This window comes from Erinaceus europaeus, chromosome 12 (genome assembly GCF_950295315.1).
Source record: "Erinaceus europaeus chromosome 12, mEriEur2.1, whole genome shotgun sequence".
NCBI classification, from domain to species: Eukaryota; Metazoa; Chordata; class Mammalia; order Eulipotyphla; family Erinaceidae; genus Erinaceus; species Erinaceus europaeus.
Window position 1 is genome coordinate 27,006,913 of NC_080173.1, and position 23,273 is coordinate 27,030,185.

At 40.3% G+C, this 23,273-nt stretch overlaps 1 protein-coding gene and 1 pseudogene across 13 annotated transcripts in view; one reads left to right on the forward strand and one right to left on the reverse strand.

The window, feature by feature from the left end:
* Window positions 1-23,273, forward strand: part of CADPS (calcium dependent secretion activator) — a 571,423-nt gene that overhangs the window by 308,720 nt on the left and 239,430 nt on the right. For all 13 annotated transcript variants that reach the window (XM_060202988.1, XM_060202982.1, XM_060202989.1 and 10 more), the window contains exon 7: window positions 5,250-5,361. In XM_060202988.1, the coding sequence (XP_060058971.1) occupies window positions 5,250-5,361 (112 nt within the window). The remainder of the gene's footprint in view (window positions 1-5,249; window positions 5,362-23,273) is intronic.
* Window positions 15,083-22,441, reverse strand: LOC103118932 (ribonucleoside-diphosphate reductase subunit M2-like; annotated as a pseudogene).

Here is a 23,273-nt window from a genome sequence, read left to right on the forward strand (position 1 = left end):
GTGATCTCTTTTACTCCCTCTTTCTCTCTCTCTCTCTCTCTCTCTCTCTCTGTGTGTGTGTGTGTGTGTGTGTGTGTGTGTGTGTGTGTGTGTGTGTGTGTAATTATCAGACTACATCATAATGTAGTATTATGAATGATTGTGAGGTAGTAAGTCTCATGGTTTGATGCATAGGCATTGAGGTCAAACACTTTCTTTAAGTGTGAGGCCTAAAACCCTGGCCCAGTTATTATCAATTCTAGTTTCTCCACTTACACAGTGGGGATAATAAGAGAATATAAATATACCTCATATTGTTGTGAAATGATTAAATGAGATAATAGAAAGATTAGTCAATGAAAAGCACTCAACCTAAGACCTAGCAAACCATAAGCACTTGATAATTGGTGACTGTTTTATCACTTGTCCTTGTGGTAAGCAAGCTGTACAATGTTGGTACAATGGTAGCTATGACAGGACCACAGAAAGAGAGAGACAGAATAGATACACTGCCCTTTATCTACCTTGTACCCAGAGAGGATAGTCAGTTAACCTTTCTCATCACGTGTTGTGGTAAATATTAGTAACCTTTTGTCTTTTCCAATCAAAGTTTTATTTTAGTTCTGGGAAACTTTACGAAATATCTATCTTAATAGCTACAATCAGTGTGCCATGAAAGAAAATAAATGAGCAAAGAAGAATGCAATGATGTGAAATAGACTCATTTTATCTATGTATGGCCCTATCAAAGAACCAAAGCTCTTGACACAGCCTCTCCTGATTAATTTGTTCATAGGATAGTTGTATCACTTTGAAGTCTACTGAACATGAGAAATAAATGCCCAGAGTTTCATCAGACTTATAACTACATTTTGAGTTTCATAGGTGATAACTGGGCCAAGACAGTCAGCTGGTGGAATTTATGAAACAGATCATGTGGTGACATGGCTAAGTGTTTGGGTTGTAGTTCAGACACCAAGTTGCTCCATAATGTGACCCTGGATATATTGCCTTGCCTCTCTGTGCCTCAGTTTTCTCACTGTAACTATAGGAGTAATAATCACATGTAAGTTTTTAAGTCCAGTGGAATGTATATATTTGAGCAAAGGAACAAATAGAAAAAGAAGAGCACTTTATGCTTTAGTTCCTTTGATAAAAGGATTTTTTTTCTACTGCTTTTTGAACAAGAAGTTCCACATTTTTATTTTGCAGAGGGCCTTAAAAATAAATGAGTGCAGCCTAGAATATTCCAAGCTATGATCATGGAATGAGAGCTCAGACCTACAGGGATGCAGATTACATAGACTCCTGTGCTGAATATGAGCCCCAGATCAGATGGATGGGTTTTACAGTTAATGATATTTATATATTTTTCCAAATTTGGGGGCTTCTCTCTGCCATGACCCAGCTTTCTAGTCCTATTTCCAACTCTGACACCATCTCCCCAGACAGTACCTTTAGCTCACCTGCTTGAGCAAAAATTAGTAAATTCATGGACCTCTTGGAATCTATCTAAAATAGACTTCCTAACTTTTTCCAAAATGGAGACCCCAAATCTCATCTACTCTATTATTACCTTTAGGTTTCTGATTATTAAACAATTTGTTCTACTTTATGTCTTAATGCTTTTTTTCAGCCACCAAATTGCAGATACTACCATGACGCCCGCCTGACTTCCCTGGGCAAACAACCTTACCAATATGTTCTGAAACTTCTCTCCAGAGCCCTACCCAACTAGGGCTCTTATCCAACAGATTTGTCAATCATTATTAAATCAATTTAAAAAGTCCAAATAAATGATGGGTTAAGACTAGATATTTTCCTTTTTTTTTTTTTTTTTTTTTTGGCTCTTCTCCTCCTAGACTAAGTAACCATTTTGAAAGTTGATGGACAAATTGGAATTTAATGGTGTACTAACAATTTGAGTTGAGCCAAGGTTCATGGTAAGAAGCCAAAAACACAACTGTGAAGCTAGTAGAAATAAAAAGTAACTCAGTGTCCAAATGGATGGGGGTTGTCATAGATGCCTCCAGCAAGTTGAATTCCATCCAAATGGCAGAGGTCTTGGAGAATTTACCCTGTTCCACAGTCTAAGGCATGTTAGATGCCTTATGAACTAAGCACCCTTGGACAGCAGGAGGGGCCCAAGCATAATGTGCCCACTGAACAGCTTGAGAGCTCTCTGCAAATCAGGTTCAAGGATAGCATCATAAGGATACATTGAGGTAGACCCCAGGACACTGACGTCAAGGTCTCTTTGATAGTGTTCAAGCATCTCATTCTAGAACTCTTGGTTCTCATCTGTGGCTGAATGATGAGATTAAGATGCTAAAAGTCTTCATCTCTCACTAGGGAAACAACATAATGGGGTTTTGTTTGGTTGGTTGGTTGGTTGGTTTTTAATTTTGTTTTTGTTTTGTGCACAGTCTGGTTTAATTTTCTTTTTTTTTATTAATGATTTAATAATGATCAACAAGATTGTGGGATAAGAGAGGTATATTTCCCACCACCAGAGTTCCATATCCCCTGCCTTCCATTAGAAGTTTCCCTATACTTTATCCCTTTGGGAGTATGGAACAAAGATCTTTATGAGATGCAGAAGGTGGAAGTTCTAGTTTCTGTAATTGCTTCTCCACTAAACCTGGGCATTGACAGGTCAGTCCATACCCCTAGCCTGTTAGCAAGGTAGGACTCTGGGGAGGTTGGATTCCAGGACACATTGGTGAGGTTGTCTGCTCAGGGAAGTCAGGTTGGTGTCATGGTAGCATCTGCAACATGATGGTTGAAAAGCATTAAGATATAAAGCAGAACAAATTAGTTATAAGGAACCTAAAGGTAAGAATATAGCCAATGGGACTTGGGGTCTTCATGTTGGAAGGAAGTAGGAAGTCTATTTTAGGTATATTCCAAGGGGTCTATGACTTTACTATTTTTTGCCTGAGCCTGACAGCTAGCATGCAGATGGGCTAGTAGTATTGTCTGGGAAGATGGTGTCAGAGTTGAGGATAGGATTAGAAAGCTAGGTAAAGGCAGAGAGAAGCTCCTAAAATTGGAAAAGTATGTAAATACCTTTAACTGTAAACCCCATCTGAGGCTTTGAACTCTCAGGTTTAATCCCCAGCACCAGTACAAACTAGAGATGAGAGAAATGCTTAACTAAGAGAAAAGGCGGGGGGGATCTTCTTCTCCAAGGTCAAAAATGGCAAATGCCCAATGAGATTAATGATACAATTAATCATAAATAACAAATTCATGATTGCTTTTGCCAGTAGTTGTGACAATATTAGTAGCAAAGTTACAAAGTGTGAATTAAAAGAGTTGGGTTCTAACCCAACTTTGTTGCAGTTCACTGAAATAAGATGTGCAAGATCTTGGCTTTCTTCACAGTTTTTTTTTCGTCTGTAGCTATTTTATTATTTAACTTGTTTATAAAAAACAATGTTCACTTGCCTAGCATAGGCAATTAGTAGGTACTCCTTTACTGACCAGAAAATAAAAGTGATCATGACAGTTACTAAAATACATCTTATATAAACTTATTTGGAGAAAGGAAGATAGTAAAATTTTGGTGGGTTCTCATCTAGTTCCAGCCTACTGCTGTTTAATATTTATAACTGCTTTACAAGATGAGGTAAATGCATTGTTGAGGAAACTGAACTGCAAGAACATTACTTGATACATTCCACATCCTACAGTTCATAAGTCACTAATTAGAATTTGGTCTAAGACATCTGTTTCAAAACCCTCTGTTGTCTTGTAATATAAGACAAAGATTCTCTTAACATGGTAGCTTGCTGAGTTGCTAATGGCCAAGAAACGTCTTTTAGAAGTATCTATCTATACATTTGGCTCTTTTGTTTGGAACATGTTGCTTCTAGTTTTCTTTTTCCATGTTCTACCCTTTCTCTGTTATAATGGTTATGCTTCCTCAATGTTGTTCATGTATTTAGACCCCTATCACCATTGCCCTGTTGCTTTCCCGGAACTCTCTCTTTGAGTTTAGTTAATGGAATCTATTTCCATGTAGCAATGAGACTAGAAGTCAGGTTTCCATCATTCACAAATAATAATAATAATAACACAGCAAATACATACTGAATGCATTCTGTGTGCTAAGCACTTCATTAACCACTAGGCTTCCCATATAGACAAAATTCACACAGAGGCTGACCTCATGGAGCTAACTGAATATTAGGGGAGCCACCTATTCCACAAATCACACAAATAAATCAATAATTACAAGTTCATTGATTACTAAAGTGGGAATATAAACAACATGCCCAAGAGAACATAACACTTCTGGAAAATTAGGGACATATTTCATGGGGAAGTGGATCCAAAAGATGGCCAGGAGAATTAATAGGCTACAGAGAAGCATTGACAACAGAAGCACTTGTACATGCAAGCAAACCTGAGGTAGCATAATCAGGGGAGCTGTGGAACTAGGCAGATAAGTGAGGGTTGGTAGCAAAGGATCCAGATTGAACCCAAAATGCAGCAGACCAGATAATATTGAAAGGTTTAGGGCAGGGGCTCCATGCAATCCAGGTGACACTTCAGATCAGTGATTTCTGGTACAGAGTGAGCTGAGATGGTTCAGTAAGAAAACTGTGGTGAAGAGACCATAAGCCAGGGCCCACTAGCAACTCATGTCAGCTCAGCAAGTTAGGTTTTCCTGAAAGATGAGACTCAGACCAGTGAGTCCTGTCATACCCATCCACCTTCCACTCCATGTCGAAAAGACCAAGATCCCTCTGTTCTTCCATTCAACTCATCTTTGAACACTAGTGGAAATGGGGCTTCTCCAACTGCCCATGACTTCCAAGGACCATTTTCAAAGCCAGGTATTATTGTCTTAGCTCAAATAAAACTCAGTCTCAAAGTCTAGAACAGCAGTTTCCAAGTGCTAGAGATATAGAACATACAAAGGAAACATTTGTGCTAAGCCTAGAATCCTTTAGAGTTAAGGCAAATATGTGTAGCATGGGGGAAAGTTCCCGTCAACTTGATTTCATGCTAATGTCAAATGATTCCTTGTAGTGCTCTGTAAAGACCCCTGGCAACTTTCTAAGCATCTGTCTTGCATTTGCCTAACACATTAATTAACACGTTTTGTCATTGTGGCAGCTTTGGGAGGAGGGGGTGTGCAATGTGACAGCCAAGGTTGCCTCAGTTTAACCCTGCATTAACCTAAGCAGGGAAGAAGCTGGCTGGGTTTAGAATTATCAAGATGGAAGCCTCCACATTGACCTCCCTGATTCTGTCTGCAGCTGGGGCACCCAGGGTGACTTCTCAACAACCCACGCGCTGCCTGCTGTGAAGGTGAAGCTGTTCACAGAGAGCACAGGCGTTCTGGCCTTGGAGGACAAGGAGCTCGGGCGGGTAAGTGCTCCCCATCACAAGGCTGTGTGCCACGGAGTGTTCCTGTGGACAGGAGGCAGCATAGCCAAGTGCTCAAAGTCCAGCTTTGAGGTTTGAATTCTGAGATATACTCTGCCTTGATTTGTGACCTTGCAATAATCTCTCAGTCTCTCTAAGCTTCAGTTTCTCCTTTCCACTGTGCACTACAGAAGAAAGAGCAGGAGTCCACAAACCATCAGAACCAAATAAACTTGAGAGTCAAGATTTGCTGTGAAATGCTCAGCCTGATGAACCTAATCAGCTAACAATAATGAACCCAATGTCACACCAAAGAGAAATAAAAGGAAAGTTAGTTAGAGTAGAATAATTCCAATGTGTAAAAATTCACCTGAAAGCATACTAGAAGGCCCTGGGGAGTTTTTGTTTGCCCTCAGATGGATAAGCTTCATGATTATAGCCACTGTGGAGGCTGGGAGCCCACAAGACTATGTATCTATAAAGAGACTGATTAAAGGAATGAACAAATCTTGGTGACATAGTTTAATTGCTTTCCCTGGAAAAGCACCAAAATTATTTTGAGCTTATATGTTAAAATGAGAGAGAGATTTAGGAACTAGTCTCAGTTTATTAGAAATGTAGTTTTTGGGGCCGAGGGGGAGGGGTAACGCAACTGGTTGAGCACACATGTTACAATGTGCAGGGACCCAGATTCAAGCCCCCAACCCCAACTTCAGGGGGGAAAGGTTTGCGGGTGGTGAAGCAGGGCTGCAGGTGTCTCTCTTCTTTTTTATTTATTAATGTATTTATTTATTAAATATTTATTTATTCCCTTTTGTTGCCCTTATTATTTTCTTGTGGTAGTTATTATTGGATAGGACAGAAAGAAATGGAGAGAGAAGAGGAAGACAGAGAGGGGGAGAGAAAGAAAGATAGACATCTGCAGACCTGCTTCACTGCCTGTGAAGTGACCCCCCGCCCCCCCCCCCGCAGGTGGGAAGCTGGGGGCTTGAACTGGGATCCTTATGCCGGTCCTGGTGCTTTCCACCACGTGCGCTTAACCCGCTGTGCTACCGCCCGACTCCCAGTGGGTGTCTCTCTTCTTATCTCCCCCTTCCCTCTCAATTTCTGACCATCTCTATCAATTAAATAAAGATAATAAAACATTAAAAAAATAAATATAGTTTTCTGCTTCTGTCCATAAACAGCAATAATACTCAAAGGTCAAATGGCATAAAGGCTATGCCTCTTTGGGAAGAATTATTTCACACATTACAAGGTGTTTAGGACCCCTGGGTCCTACCCACTCAGTATCAACAGAGCCCAACACCAAGTATTTTGTCAGTTAGAAACATCCCTCAATTTTAAATATCCTTAGGGATGGTGCCAATCCCTTGAATATCACTAAGACTTTTCTCAGCACATCTCAGCTATTGACTCTGCAGCAAATTGCCAATATTTTCAGAGTGTAGTTTGAACGTATCACTTTCCAGCTTACAATACTTCCATTACCCCACACTGACTATCAAGCACTCTGTACCCTCAGCCTGTAGAGATGCCTGTGATATGGCTTCCATCCTCCTCTACAAACTCATTTGCTGCCAAGTTTCTCATCCACATGTCCCAGCATCTTTGGCCAAATTTCAGCCACTCAAATAAACCAGATTCTTTCTCACCTCAAGGTAAGAAAACTTTCTCTTTGCCTGGAAAACTCTCCCCAGTCCCTGATGTTTTGAAAAGCCATTTCTTCTCCTATTGGGTTATCAGAAAACTCATAACATTTATAATATATCAAGACTAGTTCCACCTTAAGCAGCCTTTTCCGGAACACTGTCCATCCTCCTTCCTTCATTGCCTCAGGCCCTTACTGAAGCTCTCCAATGAATTTAGCACCAATGAGAGAAAGAGTTTATATGTTGCCATCTCCATCAGACCATAAAGCTTTATGGGTTCTAGAAACCTAAGATTTGTTGACTCACCTCTACCCAAAGCCCAGAACTCAGTCTTTCAATAAATTTCACTTTGTATTGGTTGAATATGTAAGATTTTCTGGAAGTGTGTGACCTTAGCAAAGAGTTGAACCTCTCTAGGTATCTGATATATCATCTATAGAATAATGAGAGAGCACTCTTAGGCACATATTCCTAACAAGATGTCAGCAACAGCACATTAGCCAGGCTTTCTTCCTATTGATCCCTTTCATTTGTTTCCTTATCTCCTTATTGTCTTTCATCTGTGGAACTGACCTAGGATCATGTTTATAGAACTTAGACCACTGATGGAAGTAAAGACAAAATTCCACAGTACTAGTAGCAAAAATAGTATCCTCCCCCAAGTAGGGGTATTTGAAGGAAAAAAACAAAGTTTACTCTTTCTCTTTAAGAAATGATAAGAAGTCATTGCTATCCTAGGGAAGACAGACATACACTATACTACCACACCACACATACAAATACTGTATGCCCTTTTCATTTTTTTCTTTTAACTCCTCTTTTTCTATGAAGATTCATGCCAAGAATCATGAGTCTATGAGACTCACATGTTAATATTAAAAGAGACAAGTCAGGGGCCAGGCAGTAGCACACTGGGTTCAGCACGCACATGGTACAAAGCACAAAGACCACCATAAAGATCTCAGTTCAAGGGGGTCACTTCATAAGCAGTGAAGCAGGTCTGCAGGTATCTTTCTCTCCCCCTCTCTGTCTTCCCCTCCTCTCTCCATTTCTTTCTGTCCTATCCAACAGTAACAACAACAACAATAGTAATAATAACAACAATGGCAACAAAACAGGGAAAATGGCCTCCAGGAGCAGTGGATTCATAGTGCAGGCACTGATCTCTAGCGATAACCCTGGAGGCAAAAAAAAAAAAAAAAGACAAGTCTAGGGATGATCAATGAATTCACAAATTGTCTTATGAGCTACATGAACTGCTTTGCAAATCTGTATGTAGGGCTGGCTAAATAGCTCACTGGATGATATGCTGTTTTGCCATGTGCATGGCCCAGTTTCAAACCTATACTCCACAATATTGAAAGAAGCTTCTGTGCTGTTATCTCTTTCAATTTCTCTCTCTCTCTCACTCCCTCCTTCTCTCCCTCCCTCCATATATATTTTTCTTTAAATTAGGGCTGAGTGGTGGCACACCTGGTTGAGCACACATATTACAATGCACACATTACAGTGCAGAGTCCCTGGTTTCCAGGTGCACAAGTGCAGGGATAGAAGCTTCATGGGTGGTGAAGCAGTGCTTCAAGTATCTCTCTCTTTCTCTCTGTCTCCCCTCCCCTTCTCAATTTCTCTCTGTCTAGCAAATAAATCAACTAATAAAGATACAAAAAATACATTTAAAAAAATCAAGCAATTATGTGTGTTGTAGGGTAGGATATATATGTCTTCTGTGCTTACTAGTCTAAGCATTTAACAGCTTCTCAAGTGGTTTCTACTCAGAAAAGGTATAAAAAGCATTAGGCAAGTCAAACCATTTAATTTTATAGGTGAAAATAAAATAATTTCCTTGCAAGCAGGAATTTTTCCCAGAGCCACCTGGCTAGTTGGGGTCCATGAATCCCATAACTATAGGATGCTATTGACCAAGCCAGCACCTACCAGTCTAGCTTTGCGGGCAGGAGAGAGAGACGACTAGAGACTCATGGCTGAGCTGTACGTAGTATCTCTTTATTTATGTGGAACACAGCACAATCTAAGCTATCCTATCTAAAACTATCTATCCTGTCCTTATATATATATATATATACATATATATATATAAACTATCTAATCCTGTCCTTATATATATATACTCGCCAAGTAGAGTGGAAACAGGATGTGATATAGAGAGGGTGGAGCGAAAAGTGACTGGTGCAAATCAGGGTGTACTACAAGAGGGGGCGGAGCAAAAAGACATCATGAACCAGTGGAGACTAAACTAATGCCCTGCAGGCAGGGGAGTGCTTAGTTAACAGTGGTTTATGTAAATAGACTACAGTGTTAACCAGGGGGGATTAAACCAATGAAACAGACGGGGTCTTAGAAGCATACCAACAATTCCCCCTTTCTTTTTAACTAATGGCCATAGTATCAGGAGTGTGGGGCAAACAGAAACCTATATCGTACAGGCATTTTCAAAAGAACTGGCACAAGACATGGAGGAACAAAATAGGAGAGCAGCAAGAACCAGTGTGATGCCAAAGGGAGGCCTGAGGGGAGCATTTCCTACCTCAAAGGGCAGTGCCTAGCAGGTGAAAGGGCATTTCTTGCCTCTGGGAGCCTCTATTGCCTCAAAGGGTGTTTTCTGCCTCTGTGGGAATCTCTTGCCTCTGGGGGAGTTTTCCTTCCTCTGGGGGCAGGACCTAGTAAGGAGAGGAGATTTTCTGACTCTAGGGACAGGGCCTGCAGGTGAGGGGGCATGGCCTATAGAGTCCCCAGGCAGCTGGCTGCAGTCAGTCTTTGAGAAACCCAGCAGAGTAAAGGGAAGCTGCTGTAAAGTTGCATAAAGTGTCCAAGAGGTGTACCAGTAAGTCCAATAGAAGTGTCAGTCCAAAGCAGATGACCACAGAAGAAATGCCAGGGGATGAAACGCTGCACGTCTGTCTCGTGGGGAAGGTCAGCCACCAGAATTACACTTTTCTGTCAAGAGTGAGCTTTGGAGTCTGTGAATATGTTTCTTCAGGTTGTGCCAGGTCACATCATTGGTTTGGGGGGGGGGGCTGCTGTAATCGTGCCATCTTGTGGGTGATGTCAGAGAACAGGGGTCCAAATGGATTTCCAGGGGTTCCATTTGAGCAGATGCTTTTTCATGTGAAGACTTGACAGCTGAAATTCACTTACTTGTCAAACAAAACTTGTAGCAGATTAAAAGTTTACTATAATTGATAACTCCATTATAATTGGAAGTCCTTTCTAGTATGATTTTAAGGTTGTTTAAACAGTTTAAACTCAATAAAATGTGGAAAGGTAAACAGAAGAATCACACTTAGAAGCCTCATCCATGAGAATAACATAATCATTGCACTATCTGCCCCACCCATAACTCATACAGTTTTCAGGATTAAACGTTTCAGATTTATACCAAGATGTAAAAAAAATCAAAAGAGGAAAAAAAAGTTTTTTGGATTGTTTCTGGATGTCTCTAGAAATCATGGCTGCATCCAACTTTTTTTAAAAAGTCAATGTCATACAAAAATTCAGTCATTCAAATCACTCTCTTATGAAACACAACTGAAAGCAGACAGAAAACTTAAGATATTCAGAGAGAACAACAAAGGGGAATTGAGAGAAAAGCGGTAGGCAGTTTTTGCTTCTTTCACCTTGAACCAGATTATCCAGATCTCACCATGTAGCATCATGAGTCCCCGAAGGGCGTCCTAGTCCAAAAAGCTCCTCTAAATTCCATTTAGGATGCTTCTGACTGTTTCTGCAGGATTGCAGGCACCTATTCTTAAAAGCGTCTTTCCATTGGAGAAAGAATCAAATCAGGAGGGTAGAACTAACCACGTGTCTCCATTTTTGGGGACTGCCAGGGTACTCAAGAATGCTCTTCAAGTTAGAGTGGTCCTTCTCCACGGGAAACTTGCAAAAGGAAGTCCAAATAGTCCAAGGAGAAATTTTCACGCATCTCCAAAGCTCTACGATCACAGTCATAAGAAACCAAAGTGTGGCCCAGAGCAAAATGTAGTCCTTCTCCTAGGGAAACATGGGAGAGGGAATCCAGAAAGTCCAAGGAGAAATCTCTGTGCATCTTCCAAGCTCTACGATCACAGTCATAAGGAACCAAAGTTCACAGTCAGGAGCAAAATGTTCCAGAGACAAAATGTTCCAGAGACAAAATGTTCCAGAGCAAAATGTTCCAGAGACAGAGAAACTGTCTCATGATGAAACAATAGAGGCTTTGGGAAACTTCTTCATAAGTAGAAAGGCAGGCCATGGCGGCTTTACTTATCTGGTCTTCTTTGGTCTGCTGCATGTGTGTGGATCCAAGATTCCTGTCCCTGTTTCAGGGTGCCATTATGTCGTGCTAGCTTCGTGGGTGGGAGACAGACACCAGGGATTCATGGCTGAGCTGGGAAGCAGTATCTCTTTATTCATGTGGAAAGCAGCACAATCTAAGCCAAGCTATCTAAAACAATCTACAATCACAATCTTGTCCATATATATATACATATATATATATATGTATATATATGGACATATATATATGTATATATTATATACATATATATGTATATAATATATATATTATATATATATATATTCACCAAGTAGGGTGGAAACAGGATGTGACGTAGAGAGGGCAGAGCGAAAAGTGACTAGTGCAAATCAGGGTGTACTATGAGAGGGGGTGGAGCAAAAAGACATCATGAGCCAGTAGGGATTAAACCAATGCCCTGCAGGTAAGGGCAGTGCTTAGTTAACAGTGGTTTATGTAAATAGACTACAGTGTTAAGCAGGGGGGATTAAACCAATGAAACAGAAGGGGTCTTAGAAGCATACCAACCAGCACCAAAAGCCCCTCAGAGCTTCCTTACTATAACCCTTGTGAATTATTACCCCCCCCCCGCCTCTGCCAACGTATAGATGAGCACACAATCCCGAGGGATGGAAGTAATGGTATCAACTCGTTGGGGCTATTTTCATCACATTATCCCTATGCAAACATAAAACTCTCAACTCTGCTGTTGTGGTGAAAACCACAAGCTTACCTCAACACACCACAAAGACATCTATTTCTTATGACTCATTCTCACCTTGAGCACCTTTGCGTATTTCTGCAGACTGTAGCTTCCTACCAAAGAAACTTTGCACCAACTGGAACTGGGACTGGCCCTTGTGCTGACTTATGTGCCCTCTGCTGGCAGTACCCCCCACAGGCAGCTTGCTCCATGAAGTAGTACCCTTATGATTCCTTGAACCTCTGGAAAAAGTGTTTTTATGCTCTATTTCTTCCCAAGCTTAACAGAATATACCACATTCAAAATCACAGTAGTATATATATTCTTTCTTTCAACAATGTTTAATCTGTCACTTTTTAATTAAGAAGCAACTTATTCACACTGTTTAAAAAAAGGAAAATTAAAATGGAAACAGTGAAAACTATATCTCTCCTGCTTGGTATTCCTTTCCAGAGGGAAAAAAATTTAGTTTGCACTTAACTGTATGCTTTTCCCAAAATACTGCATATACAATTGTATGTGTATATATTCCTTTAAAAAAAAAATAAGCAAGCACAAAACATGGACTGGCCAGTGTGTATGATGCCCTGTGCCTTGCTTGAAAACTCAGTATATTTTTAATTGTCCACATCAGTCCATACTGATTTCTCTGCCTTCTTCATAAATACATACAAATGTACTTTATATATATATCATAATTAGTTTGCATTGTTTCTAATTTTTAACTGTACAAAAATTATTTAAACAAAAAAAACATGATTCTATTTATTTACATATAATTATGCATACATGTAGGACAATTTCAAAATAATTGTTGCTGAATGGAATGTGAATTTTTCCACAAAGTATACACAAAAGCTCATATTCCTTCAAAATGCATAAAAGAATGGATGCTTTCCCATCTCCTTTCCAAATGCTACACTTGTCATCAAACTTGTACTCACTGAATATGATGTGACCATCTATAATGTCATCTGCGCAATGCACAAAACAAGCAGGTGTAATGACAGACATCCCAGACCTTACAGAACTTAAGGAGTATAGACATTTATAAAGCCAAAAATCGTAAAGCAGATGCCAGGTGCTCTAGGGTCATGGAGCAACAGGGCTAGTCTAGTCTGAGAGGCAGGAATGCCTTCCCAGGCAGGACACAGAGTAACAGAGAGATACATGGGCTGAGTCTTAGATGACCAGTCAGGTCCTAGAAAAACAATCCTCAGGAGAATAGCCTGAGTGCTCAGGTAGCTAAGAGAAAACTGGACTGGCTGGCAGGCAGCTGGCAGCAGGAAGTGGTTTGTACTCCCACATCAGCATGACCACATCAAAGAACTGCACACATGGACCTAGGCTAGGATGACAGAGTGCTTGATTGGCAGCCTGGAATGTCCAGATGAGGTGTCTGAAAGGCTCTGGGCTCATGTACACCCAAAGGGACCCTAATAATTCAGCAGGACCGGCACATACAAAGGAGTCATTGGCCGGTCAGATGCATGGCGGGGTAGGAGTGAAGATGGAAGAGAATTGCAGTGACCTCATCTCTCCATCCACCCTGGAAAATTGGTCTCCCCTGGGAGCAAACACATGCAGTAAGACGTCTTTGCGTAGGCCAGTAATGAGCTGTGGCTATTTGCGCTGGCGAATGGACAGCATATTGCAAATGGGAAGCACGCCCAGCATCCATATGGTGGAAGGGCTGTTAACGAGCTCCGGGTGCCCAGAGCGCTGCTCCCACTTAGATATCGCCAAACGGCAGGAGCAGAAGGAGGCCCAGGCCTGTTCCTCCTGCTATTCTGCCCCCCAGATGGGGGTTCTCTTACCTGCCTCCAACTTGCTTGCTCTCCAGAACATCACCCTTGTTCACATCTCAGGCCAAACTCGCTCAGGAGAGAGAGTTAACTTTTCAGGGATTAAAGACCGCCTTTCCAACGTTCAAAGGCTGGTTCTCAGGTTAGAGATGATGATATAGGAGTAACTTGTAGAAACAGTCATTGTCTGAGGGAAGGGAGCAAAGATATCCTGACTTATCATCCCATTACTTCCAATGTCTTGGCTGTGGTTTCCCATTGACAGCTAAATGAATTTAAACATTTGATGATTAACCCTCACAAAATGAACAGACATCCCAAAAAGATTACTGCAAAAGAGCTATACTTTGAAAAAAATATTATTATCCCTAGTCTGGCAAACAAGAAAACGGTGAACAAAGTCCATTTTGATAGCAAATAATTCTATCATCTACATTATGAGATAAAATCAATGTAGGACTTGATGATATAAAATTGTTTACAAGACTAATTATACTACAGATGTGCTTCCAGTGCCATTAAGAAGGAACCTTGCCGTAAATATGGATATTTCAAAATGTAGTTAATACCAGAGCAAAGATACTACAATTAGAAAGATATTTAGACATAATTTTTTTATATTTATTTTATTTATTTATTCCCTTTTGTTGCCCTTGTTTTTTTTATTGTTGTAGTTATTATTGTTGTTGTCGTAGTTGGATAGGACAGAGAGAAATGGAGAGAGGGAGGCAAAGACAGAGAGGAGGAGAGAAAGATAGACACCTGCAGACCTGCTTCACCGCCTGTGAAGCGACTCCCCTGCAGGTGGGGAGCCGGGGTTCGAACCGGGATCCTTATGCCTGTCCTTGTGCTTTGCGCCACCTGCGCTTAGCCCGCTGCACTACAGCCCGACTCCCTAGACATAATTTTTAAAACTTTGGCCCTTCTTTGACAAATATATATCTGTACCTGTTTATGACATATGCAATAGTATAATGCAGTAATACATTATACTATAAATTTTATGTATTGCAAGTAAATATATATGGTAAAATATATATGTAAAATAAAGCATATACTTATTATTTTTTATTAATTTTTATCTTTTTTACACAAGTGTAAGGACCATATAGTAAGGACTAACTATATGGTTAACACTTTTTGAAAGGTTCTTAAAGTATAATCTATTAGTTCATACTTCCATCTAAAGTCAGTATTTGAATGGAACTTCTATTAACAGCTTATGGAATACTTGTTTTCTAGTTTAATAATCCACCAGGTAACGCTCAAATTTAGGTAAACATTAGAATCACACTAAACAGATTCAACCAACTATAAACACTTCAAAGCATGAACAGATATACTCTAAAAGGACACAGTCAAGAAGCATTTTCTTATAAAGCTGTAAACAGCATTTTCCTTTGTGTAGGAAACACACACCTTTTTTTTTTAATTTTTTATTTAAGAAAGGATTAATGAACAAAAACATAAGGTAGGAGGGGTACAACTCCACACAATTCCCACCACCCAATCTCCATAACCCACCCCCTCCCATGATAGCTTTCCCATTCTCTAGCCCTCTGGGAGCGGAGCATGGACCCAGGGTCGTTGAGGGTTGCAGAAGGTAGAGGTCTGGCTTCTGTAATTGCTTCCCCGCTGAACATGGGCGTTGACTGGTCGGTCCATACTCCCAGTCTGCCTCTCTCTTTCCCTAGTAAGGTGTGTCTCTGGGGAAGCTGAGCTCCAGGACACATTGGTGGGGTCTTCAATCCAGGGAAGCCTGGCCAGCATCCTGGTGGCATCTGGAACCTGGTGATTGAAAAGACAGTTAACATACGAAGCCAAACAATTTGTTGAGCAATCATGGATCCCAAGCTTGGAATAGTGCAGAGGAAGTGTTAGGGAGGTACTCACTGCAAACTCTAGTGTACTTCTGCTTTCAGGTATATATTTTGCAGTAGTTTATGGATACGTGTGAACATAAGCTCTCTCTCACAGAAACTGGTGTATATCTAGGTTATGGGACTTTGTTAGAAAGTGAACTACCTGAGATGAAATTAGAGTGTACTATAAAAGGAAAGGTCTCACCCGAGTAATGAAGCCGAAGGGTTGTCATTCCACACGTGAAGTCTCTGGACACAGTCTGAGGTGAAGCATGTTGAGGTGGCAATCGTTGCGTTGGTTAGGTTGTGATCGGCAGATGCAATATTATTTGATATGGATTGGGAGAGGCATACGGGAAAGTGGGCCCTATCCAAGGGTTCCAGGACTGGGGGAAGTAGGGGCTCTATAGTGGAGATGTGAGGTTCCTGCTGTCTTAGGGTTCAAAAAGACAATCGATAGTTAATGTTATCATCACATTATTTGTTAATTGGGTTAACTTTGAAAAGTCCTTTTGTTATGGTTTGCTGTACAGTATCCAGTGTCTTGTATATAGCTGTGCTATTGGATGCTTCTAATCTACTTGGTCTATGCTTTTGAGAGAGTCCGCATATCAAATACACAGCCTATATATTAAAAAGATTCACTTTGTGTTTTGAGAAACTTTGAGACATACAATTGATTTTCCCCCTCTCATATTAATTAACTACTGATTTATATGTCTACATTTTGCTAAGAGTGTACATAAACACCATTCCCACCACCAAAACTGTGACCCATCCCTCCCACCCACTCCCACCCCCCACTGGCCCAGGAAGCTTCATGTCTACCCCTCACCACTGGGTTTTTACTTTGGTACCCTACTTATAATTTGATCAGGTCCTGCTTTTAGTTTCCCTTTCAGATCTTCTTAGTCAACTTTTGTTGATGAGTGGGATCATCCCATACTCATCTTTATCTTTCTGACTTAGTTCACTTAACATAATTCCTTCTAGCTCTGTCCAAGATGGGTCAGAGAAGGTGGGTTCATTGTTCTTGATAGCTGCATAGTATTCCATTGTGTATATATACCACAGCTTTCTCAGCCACTCATCTGTTGTTGGGCACCTGGGTTGCTTCCAGGTTTTAGCTATTATGAATTGTGCTGCTATGAACATAGGAGTACACACCTCTTTTTGGTTGGGTGTTATGGAGTCCTTGGGGTAGAACCCCAGGAGAGGAATTACTGGATCATATGGAAGGTCCATGTCTAGCCTTCTGAGAGTTTTCCAGACTGCTCTCTACAGAGGCTGTACCAATTTACATTCCCACCAGCAATGTAAAAGGGTTCCTCTGTCCCCACATCCTCTCCAGCATTTGTTGCTGCTGTCCTTTCTGATGTATGTCATTCTTACAGGAGTGAGGTGGTATCTTAGTGTTGTCTTAATTTGCATTTCTCTGACAATCAGTAACCTAGAGTAGTTTTTCATATGTTTGTTAGCCTTTTGGATCTCCTCTGAGGTGAATGTTTTGTTCATATCCTCTGCCCATTTTTGGATGGGGTCATTTCCTTTTTTGGTGCTAAGTTTGCTGAGCTCTTTATATATTTTGGTAATTAGTTTATTGTCTGATGTCTGGCATGTGAAGATCTTCTCCCATTCTGTGAGGGGTCTCTCTGTTTGTTTAATAGTTTCTTTGGATGTGCAGAAACTTTTCAATTTGATGTAGTCCCATTGGTTTGTTTCTGCTTTAGTCTTCCTTGCAATTGGGTTTGATTCATCAAAGATGTCCTTGAGGTGTATGTGGGAAAGTGTTTTACCAATGTTTTCCTCTAAGTATTTGATTGTTTCTGGTCTGACATTTGGAGTTGATTTTTTGTTTCTGGTGAGATAAAGTGGTTCAATTTCATTCTTCTGCATGTTTCAACCCAGTTTTTCCCAGCACCATTTATTGAAGACAGCCTCCTTTTTCCATTTAATCCTTTGGGCCCCCTTATCAAAGATTAGATGCACATAGCTGTTGAGATTTACTTCTGGGCTTTCAATTCTGTTCCACTGGTGTGTGTGCCTATTTTTGTTCCAGTACCATGCTGTTTTGATGATGATGGCTTTATAATATAGTTTAAGGTCTGGGAGTGTGATGCCTCCATTTCTGTTTCTTTTCCTTAAGATGGTTTTGGCAATTCTAGGTGTTTTCAGGTTCCAGATAAATGATTGTAGTGTTTGTTCTATTCTCTTAAAGAAGCTTGGTGGAACTTTGATGGGTATTGCATTAAATTTGTATATGGCTCTGGGGAGAATATTCATTTTGATGATATTTATTCTTCCAATCCATGAGCATCGGATATCTTTCCATTTCTTGGTATCAGTTTCTATTTCCTTGAGTAGCAACTCATAGTTTTCAGTATACAAGTCTTTCATTTCTTTGGTCAACTTTATTCCTAGGTATTTGATTGATTTTGCTGAAACAGTAAATGGGAGTGCTTTCTGGATGTCTTCTTCTTCAGATTTAGTGTTTGGATAAAGAAATGCCACTGATTTTTGTACTGATTTTTGCCACTGATTTTGTAGCCTGATACCTTGCTATATTGCCTAATAACTTCCAGTAATTTTCTACTGGATTCTTTAGGTCTTTCTATGTATACTATCATATCATCTGCAAATAATGAGAGCTTGACTTCTTCCCTTCCAATCTGTATTCCTTTGATTTCTTTCTCTTGCCTGATTGCTATGGCAAGAACTTCCAATACTATGTTGAAGAGTAATGGTGACAGTGGACAACCCTGTCTAGTCCCCGATCTGAGGGGGAATGCTTTCAGCTTCTGTCCATTGAGTATGCTGTTGGCTGTAGGTTTGCTATATATAGATTCCACTATCTTGAGGAATTTCCCATCTATTCCCATTTTTTGTAGAGTTTTGAGCATGAACGGGTGTTGGATTTTGTCAAAGGCTTTCTCTGCATCTATTGAGATAATCATGTGGTTTTTGGCTTTGCTTTTATTGATGTGGTGAGTGACATTGATTGACTTACAGATGTTGAACCAGCCTTGCATTCCTGGGATGAATCCCACTTGGTCATGATGAACAATCTTTTTGATGTGTTGCTGTATCCAGTTGGCCAAGATCTTGTTTAATATTTTGGCATCTATGTTCATCAGAGATATTGGTCTGTAGTTTTCCTTTTTTGTTCTGTCCCTATCAGCTTTTGGTATCAGGGTGATGTTGGCTTCATAAAAGGTGGAAGGGAGTATTCCTGTTTCTTCAATCTTATGGAATAGCTTAAGAAGTATGGGTATTAACTGTTTCCTGAAAATTTTGTAGAATTCGTTTGTGAAGCCATCTGGTCCAGGACTTTTGTTGTTGGGGAGATTCTTAATAATGGTTTCAATTTCTTTGTCTGTGATTGGTGCATTTAGATTTTGTAGTTCTTCTTGGTTCAGTTTTGGAAGTGCTTAGGTTTCTAGGAATTGTTCCATTTCTTCCAGATTCTCTAGCTTGGTGGCATATAGTTCTTTATAGAAGTTTCGCAGGATTCTCTGGATTTCTGTAGTGTCAGTTGTGATATCTCCTGCATCGTTTACAATTCTATTAATTTGAGTCTTCTCTCTTTTTTGTTTGGTGAGTCTGGCTAGGGGTTTCTCAATTTTGTTTAATCTTTCAAAGAACCAACATTTGGCTTCATTGATCTTTTGTATGGTTCTTTTATTTTCGATGTTGTTTATTTCTGCTCGAACTTTAGTGATTTCTGTCCTTCTGGTTGTTTTAGGGTTCCTTTGTTCCTCTTCCTCTAAGTCCTTGAAGTGTGCAGTAAGGTCATTCATTTGAGCTTCTTCTTGGTGTTTAATATGTGATTGTATGGCTATAAGTTTCCCTCTCAGTACTGCTTTAGCTGTGTCCCAAATATTTTGATAGGTTGTGTCTTCATTTTCATTAGTTTCCAGGAACATTTGAATTTCCTGCTTGAGTGAGTCTCTGACCCAGTGGTTCTTAAGGAGCATGTTTTTTAGTTTCCAAATTCTGTGACTTTTAATAATTTTCCGTTTGTTGTTAAATGTTAGTTTTACTCCACTGTGGTCTGAGAAGATACTTGGGATGATTTCAATGCTCTTGAATTTATTGATGCTATCTTTGTGGCCTAACATGTGGTCTATCCTTGAGTATGTGTTATGTGGATTTGAAAAGAAGGTGTATTCCAGTTTTTTTGGGTGGAGGAGTCTGAAAATGTCCAAGAGGTCTAGTCTGTCGATCTCTTCATTCAATTCTCTTGTATCTTTATTGGTTCTCTGCTTTGTTGATCTGTCTAAGTGTGAAAGTGGGGTATTGAAGTCCTCCACTATTATTGTATTACTATTGATGTATTTTTGAAATTCTTTCAGTAGATGCTTAATGTATTTAGATGGTCCCTCGTTGGGTCCATAGATGTTAAACACACACCTTCTAATAGAAAAGTTGTAAGTACAAACAGTTGGCATTTCAATACATAAAAAAACAATAATAAATTCAACTTTTAGGAAAGCCCATTTTAGCTCTGGTTTTTATCACTTAAAGGACTAAGATATTAGGTGGCCTATACTGAAAGCCAGTTTAATACTATCTTATTCCTAGAGATCTCCTTTGTGCAAGAATCTCCCAAGGATCTTACATAGTGATTCCAATGCAACTTGAAAAATAAACATTGTAACCCCCCCTTCACGCATGCCCAGGTTACTGCAGTCAGTCCAGATCACACTTTATTCCTGCCTTCAGTTACAAGTTCCTTTCTCCTGTAACTCTATCCCGGATACTTCACCTAGGCTACACAACAGGATACTTTATAAGTGCACAGGACTGATTCAAACGTACCTCAATTCATTAAAGAAAAAAAAAATGTAGTACACTTAAAATTTACATGAGTTTAACTTATTTTGGTTACCTAGTAAATTCTGAATTAGTGGTAATTACAATTCTAGGCTTTCCCTTACGTATAAAGTGCCGGTGTTATGAATATACAAATGGGTAAGACTGAAAGTCTGCTTTCAAGCAGTGGAGAGTGACACCTGCCTGTGGCCTTGTGATAATCAACTCTTGCGGGATCACTTATCCCTTGAGTCCCCGTACTCAAAAAGAATTTAAAGAATTCTAAAAGTTGGGGCTGGCTTTGTTCTAGATGTCATCACTGGCACTATTCAACAGGCTTTGACTGAGGTAGCTACACAGCTTCACAGATGTCACTATGGATAATTCATGGTGTAGCTGACTGATTGATGAACTTCAAGTAGCTGTTTTTGTTGTCTTTTTAAAAAAATTTTGTGATGAGAAAGGAAAAAAATATCAGCACACCTTCAGTTCGTTTAGAAGTCAGCATCCAAGGTAAAAGAGTTGTCCGTTGAACTTGACATCATGCCCATCCTCTGATACTCCCCTACTCTCTTCTCAAAGAAGTTAGTTTTGCCTTCCAATGAAATGTTCTCCATAAAGTCAAATGGATTCTCTACTCTGAAAACCTTGCTGAAGCCCAGCTCCAGTATAAGTCTGTCCGCCACAAATTCAATGTACTGCTTCATTAAAGTGCAGTTCATCCCGATGAGATTCACTGGCAAGGCCTCTGTGAGGAACTCCTGTTCTATCCTGACTGCATTGACAATTATTTCTCTGACTCTCTGCTCCAAAGGTTTATGTACCAGATGTTTGAACATTAAACACGCAAAATCACAATGGAGTCCCTCATCTCTGCTAATTAGCTTATTCGAAAATGTAAGACCAGGCATCAATCCTCGTTTCTTAAGCCAGAATATGGATGCAAAAGAACCAGAATAGAAGATTCCTTCCACTGCTCTAAAGGCTCCTACATGTTCTCCATAGGTGGCTTCTTTGTCCCCAATCCAGCGCAAGGCCCAATCTGCCTTCTTCTTTACACAAGGCATTGTCTCAATAGCGTTGAAGAGGAATTCCCTCTCTTTGGAATCTTTAAGTATCGATGAGGAGACTGTACATTTCAGAGTGTATGTTTTCCATGGCAATCTGGAAGCCATAGAAACAGCTGGCTTCTGTAATCTGAACTTCTTGGCTAAACCGCTCCACAAAGTTTTCATTCACTATGCCATCACTGGCCGCGAAGAAAGCCAGCACATGGGATATAAAATATCTCTCCTCAGGTTTCAGGGCCTCCCAGTGCTGGATGTCCTTGGAAAGGTCCACCTCCTCAGCTGTCCAAAGTGAAGCCTCGGCTTTCTTATACATCTGCCAAATATCATGGTATTCGATGGGAAAGATGACAAAGTGACGGGGGTTTTCTCTCAGGAGTGGCTCCTTTTTGAGGCTAGGGACAGGGACCTCGGTTTTTGGCTCGGGCTCCTACTGCAGGATCCTCCTCACCATCTTGCAGGCCAGCACGCGGGTCGCACTGAGGCTCAGGGGCGTGTTCTCCTTGTCTGCCAGGCAGAGCTTTTTCAGGAGTAAGAGCTGCAGCTGTTTGGGGTCCACGATGGGGGTGAGTGGAGACCGGGGGCACAGCGTGGCGGTGGTGGCTTGCATACTGATAAGCAGAGAGGTACAACTTGGAGCAGGACCCCAAGCATATACTTATTAATATTAACATCAAATATATATCTATACTGATAGTGATACATTTCTAGATATTTGGTTAACTGATCAAATATATATATTTTGTTTTGTTTTTGGCTTGAATCTGGGTCCTTGCCCACTGTAATATGTGTGCTTAATCAGGTGCACCACTACCTGGTCCCTCTTTATTTTTATTTTTTTATATCTTTTTTAAAAATTTTTATTGGGGGATTAATGTTTTACATTTGACAGTAAATGCAATAGTTTGTACATGCATAACATTTCTCAATGTTATGTTGAGAATGTATTGTTATGTGGAAAACTGACCAAAAATATTTTACTGGAAAAATTGGCAACATTTTGTCCAAAAATTTAGGCATCCTTGTAATTCAGTTATGTCATAAAACCTGGAGGGGGTTGGGCAAAGACCTAGGTTCAAGCCCCATTCCCACCTGCAGGGGGTACTACACAAGTGATGAGACAGGTCTCTATGTGTCTTTCTCCCTCTCTACCCAGCCTCCCAATTTCTCTCTGTCATATCAAATAAAATAAAAAGAATAGGAGTGCTGTGAGGAGGGGAATGGCCACTGGGAGCAGTGGATTCACAGTGTTGGCACTGAGCCCCAGCAATAACTCTGGTTGGAAAAAAATTCTTGAGGAAACCCCAGTTTTGTATTTAGAAAGGCTATATGATTTTGCCTTTATCAAGGAGAGGAATTTAATAGGTTGAGAAAAAAAAGAGATTAGGTCTAGAAACAGAAAGGGAGAAAAATCAGTACAAACAAAGCATGTCAAGATGTATTGGTTGTGCTTTTCTGCCATGGCCTCCTACTGTGTTTCCGCAGTCTCAGGGAAAACCATGTGCTTCTACTCTATGGGCCAAACTTGCATGATGGCAGCCAATGTGCCCATCCCTGACACTTTGAGCCCCTCCAGAAGTAAAGAGAAAACAAAACCAGACAGGAAAGGGGTCTACCTCATACACCCTGGAAAAAAATAGGTGCTTTGAAAGCAACACCAAAACCACATGCCAAAAGCTATGACACACTCTTTTGTTTGGACACACTTGTTAGTTGTTTG